Consider the following 4,901-nt stretch of genomic DNA (forward strand, 5'->3'; position numbering starts at 1 on the left):
CCTAAAATGTTTGAAGAATCATTTTTAAGGGAGGATAGTTTTGGGTTTCTAATGCAGATGATAGAATTAGACAACAAATTTAACTGGCTTTTTTTTTTGAGTAGTGAGCTCCTTTTTAGTGACAGACATTGCCCTAAAGCAATTACAGTCACTTATTGGCAGAAAGTCAGAGGCTGACAAGTCATTTCTCTGACTGAGTCTGTCAGTGCCAAGAAATCTCTGGATTTCAGATGTATCTATTACCTTATTACAGTAACCAGAAAAATTACATTTTTTTTACTCCCATAAAAATTATTTCAGGAAACAAAATTACTATTGCTCAAGGATTACTACATGTCTCTAGAGGCATATTTCTTCCCCAGTTGAAAGGAGCTTTCTGAGATGAGCTATAAATCTCTGTATTATACTGCCTTAGGCTGTTGCAGTTGTGTGGTTGACAACAAGAAGGGCAGAGACAAGTTAAAATTGTACTACAGATATTTTCAATATGAAGACTCATAGGAGAAGATGAGATGATACATACAAACTAAAGAATACTAAATTTGATGGAAGTAAAGGAAAGTAAAAGAAGTCAAAACTGTAAGTACTAAATATGGATTATGAGAATATTGTTTACAGACATAATTAATAAATGATTTAATGAAAAAAAATCAACAACTGAAAGATGAGCAAAAAGAAGTTGTTGTCTCAGTCTGGTTGGAAACTCCATCCAGCAGAGGGAAAGTCTCTTTGCCCACTTTTCTGTCTTGATGACTTCAGCTGTACTGGTTTTGGGTAATCTTTCAAGGACTTGGGTCAGACAAAATCTGATAAAACAGGGACTTGTATTCTAACATTATCTGATCCTGTATAACCCCTTTCAAGTTTTCTACTTAAAGAGTATTTACCCATTAAATGAACAAATATTTATTGACTATTAAAATTTGCCCTTAATGAAGAATGGAGTTACTAACAAAGTAACACAAAGTTTTGCTTGAAACTTATAGCAATTAGTGAGACAAATGTTATAAGTTAAAATAAAGACAAAAACAACTGTGCATACCTATTGTTCAGGGTTTGAATGGCATATTTTTTAGGTAATGTTGAAGTAGTAAAGATTTTTAGGTAACTAACTTGATCTTTCACCCAAAGTGGTTCTCCTATGAGATACTTAGAAATCTGAAAACACTTCTTTATGAGGTACAGCAGTGGTAGAAATTCATTTAAAAAGTTTACAGGTGTTCTGTGTATGAGGACATAAATTCTACACAATGCCATAATAGAACTCCTTTTGTACTTAAAATTCTAGAAATGAAAATAATTTGAGGGGCATTCAATTCTTTGCTCAATCACATAGCTTACAAGTGGTAAATTTTTACTAATATTCACTGGTGGGAAATTATCTTAGCTATTAGGAAGAAAATGACATGTAACACTGAATCTGAACCATTCTGCTTAGATTTTGAAATTATAGCAGATTGTGGACAATATTATCCTGTTCCACTGTGTTTGTTAAATGTGAAAGCTAAAAACACTATCAATTAGTAGACACCAAAAAAATAGGATTCTTAAAATAAAAGTGACATGTTTAAAAGATGTTTTTAATTTAGCAGACCTCATCAGGGCCCCCATTTCTTCTCTCCAGTGAGTCCCAGTCATCCTTGTCAAAGCCATCCCACGTCCCCTGCCACCTTCAAGTTGGCAGCCTCTGTCAGTTTACTATTGTTACACAAAGCATGCACCAACACACGTGTGTGCATTTGCACAAATGTGTATAAACTCAATCTTTTGGGTTCACTTTTGGCTGCGTGTATATATGGTTGCAAGACTGAACACTCTACATCCAGAAAAACACGATGCTAAATAGTTAATATGTTTAAGCACATCATAGTGTCTTCCCCTTCTTCTTGTTCAACCCTCCATCTATTAATTCTTTGTCTTTCCTCACCACTAAATAAACACCGAAATGGAGTTATATTAGTATTTCACATTTTGGTGATGGTAATATTTTCTTGATTTTAGAAAAGAAGGTGAGAAGTTAATAAACTGTTTTTGTCTCCTGCTTTCAAATAGATTCTAAAATATTTAGTTTATTTTTAATTGTTACTCCCAAACTTCTTAAAGTCTTCTGAAGGATTCATCATTAAACTTACAAATATGCTAACCAAAATGCTAAAATAAAGCAAAACCTTAAGATAAAATTTATAAATTGTATTTTTCCTATTCATATCTAATTATACTTATTTCTCACATTTTATTCTATTTCTATACATGTATAATTAAATTAACACACTTAAAATCTCACCATAATTTTCTTTATGAAATAGGTATATTACAATGCCAGTGATGGTAATATTTTCTTGATTTTCATTTAGGTGACTTTACATTGGATACATGGCTCACAGTAATGAATCCACGGAATCTGAGTTTGTGCTTCTGGGACTTTCTAAATCTTGGGGACTTCAGCTTTTACTTTTTACCATCTTCTCTGCCATCTATGTGGCATCAGTCTTGGGCAATGTCATGATTATTGCTATAATTTTCTCTGACTCACATTTGAACTCTCCCATGTACTTCTTACTCAGTAACCTTTCATTCATTGATGTCTGCCAATCTAACTTTGCCACTCCCAAGATGCTTGCAGACTTTTTTGTTGAGCGCAAAACTATTTCCTTTGAGGGTTGCATGATCCAGATATTTCTTCTTCGCAGCTTTGTTGGAAGTGAAATGATGTTGCTTGTAGCTATGGGATATGATAGGTTTGTAGCAATATGTAAGCCACTACACTACAATCTAATTATGAATAGGAGGTTATGTATAATTTTTGTGTCTATATCCTGGGCAGTAGGTATTCTTCATTCTGTGAGCTACTTGGCATTTACGGTGAACCTGCCATTCTGTGGTCCCAATGAGGTAGATAGCTTCTTTTGTGATCTTCCCTTGGTGATAAAACTTGCTTGCATGGATACATACAGAATGGAAATTTTGACGTTGGCTAACAGTGCCCTGATATCACTGAGCTGTTTCCTGGCTTTAATCGTCTCCTATATCATCATTTTCGTCACTGTCCGGCATCAGTCCTCCAGCGGGTCATCCAAAGCACTTTCTACACTAACTGCCCACATTACGGTAGTGATTCTTTTCTTTGGGCCTTGTATTTATTTCTACATATGGCCTTTTAGCAGACTGTCTGTGGATAAGTTCCTTTCTGTCTTCTATACTATCTGTACTCCTTTACTGAATCCTGTCATATATTCTCTGAGGAATGAAGATGTTAAGTCAGCCTTGAGGAAACTGAGAAACCGCCATGTAAATCCTGGGAAAAACTAAGGATCTCTTTGAAAGAGTCTCATATTGACTTAGAATGAAGAGCCTCCCGGATATTCTAGAATCATGCAAATTATCTTTGTTTGTGATAAAAATGGTTAAATTATGGAAATGAGCCATCATAAGTTCACTGTTTGTCATATTGGCACACAATCACATCTCCTATGTCATGCTTAATTTCCAAACGAAAGCAATATACACATTATAATTTTGCCCAACATGATATAACTATCCCATGTAAAATCACAAACATGTTGTTATGTGTTTACCTAGGCCATAATTACATCAAATGCAATGTAACTACCCTATGTACAGCTGTATGCATTACATATTTTAGAATAGGTAACAATGTCCCTTGAAGGATGTTTTAATATTCTATAATTTAAATATGATAACCACTGATATTCTCTTAACTGATGTTACCTTACATGATAAAGCAGTTGAAGAAAAAACATAAATATCTGTACAAACACATTCTTAACAGGATATAACAGAATCATGAAAATTATAACCCTCATTCTAAAACAGGTCATAAGCTTTAGGTGGTATTTATAAAAGTACATACCTATAGTACCCATTATTTATTTTCTTCACCCTCAGCAAGCATCTTGGGAGGTCTTGGGTTTTTTCCTAGAGGGGGTGAGCCAATCCACTATTCCTGAAGGGTTGGGGCTTTTTGTTAATCTGCTTGGATTAGATTGTTGCAGTCCCCATTGACTTTAATTACAGAATATGTTAACACTAAGAGTTACCTTAAAGATGTCTACAGACACTACAGACACAGTTCTTCCTGCCTCCACTGTGGATAAACAACCCAAATTCTTCTTCATTATTCCTTCTTTAGCCTGTTGGAAGGGCATCAGAATCCCAAAGTGGCCATAGTGAGATTTCAGCTTTTCGTTCAATTAAATATTTGTTGTGTCTTCTGACAGAAGTGCTCTCCTCTCTGGAATGAAAGCTTCTATGCCAGCAGAACTTAAGGTCATGGGAACAGGAAACTCAGATTTTCCTGAATCATTCCATTTTGTGCTCACTGATTCCTGGACTCTTGTATCTCAGTGTTAGGGGGAAAATCATACAATTTGTTGGATGATAATTCAAAGCATGCACTTCCTTCTGAAGAACACTGACTAACAACCTTCCAGACTGCTGCCAACAAATTGACTCTACAATTATGTCTTCAAAAGGCCCTTCCATTGTTCTGTCAGGCCACTTGCTTTAGGATGATAGGGAACAAGTAAGACCGGTGGATTCCATGAATGTGAGCACATGATTGCACTTCTCTGACTGTGAAGTGGGTTTCTTGATCAGAAGCAACACTGTGTAGAGTACTATAATGGTGGATAAGGCATTCTAGAAGTCCAAAACATGATAGTTTTGTCAGAAGCATTATGTGCAGGAGAGGCAAATCTATAACAAAGCTAAGTATTCCCGGAGAATAAAGTGTTGTCCTTTCCATTAAGGAAGCAGTCCAATGTAGTCAACCAGCCACCAGATTCCTGGCTAGTCACCGTAGGAAAATATGTCATATCATGGTTTTAGCATTTGTTTCTGGTGTTGATATGGCACTCAGTAGCAGCAGGAAAATATGTCAT

General features: G+C 35.4%; 1 protein-coding gene across 1 annotated transcript; it reads left to right on the forward strand.

The window, feature by feature from the left end:
• Positions 1-2,373: 2,373 nt before the first annotated feature.
• LOC121136176 (olfactory receptor 4K1-like) lies at positions 2,374-3,309 on the forward strand. The gene has a single exon (XM_040735979.1). It carries the CDS (start codon positions 2,374-2,376, stop codon positions 3,307-3,309), a length of 936 nt encoding a protein of 311 aa, XP_040591913.1.
• The last annotated feature ends 1,592 nt before the right edge of the window (positions 3,310-4,901 follow it).

Source organism: Mesocricetus auratus, unplaced genomic scaffold, assembly GCF_017639785.1.
Source record: "Mesocricetus auratus isolate SY011 unplaced genomic scaffold, BCM_Maur_2.0 Super-Scaffold_100053, whole genome shotgun sequence".
NCBI lineage: Eukaryota > Metazoa > Chordata > Mammalia > Rodentia > Cricetidae > Mesocricetus > Mesocricetus auratus.

Excerpts from the sequence above, each read along its gene's own strand:
- LOC121136176 (XM_040735979.1), top strand. The coding sequence starts at position 2,374 with ATGGCTCACAGTAATGAATCCACGGAATCTGAGTTTGTGCTTCTGGGA.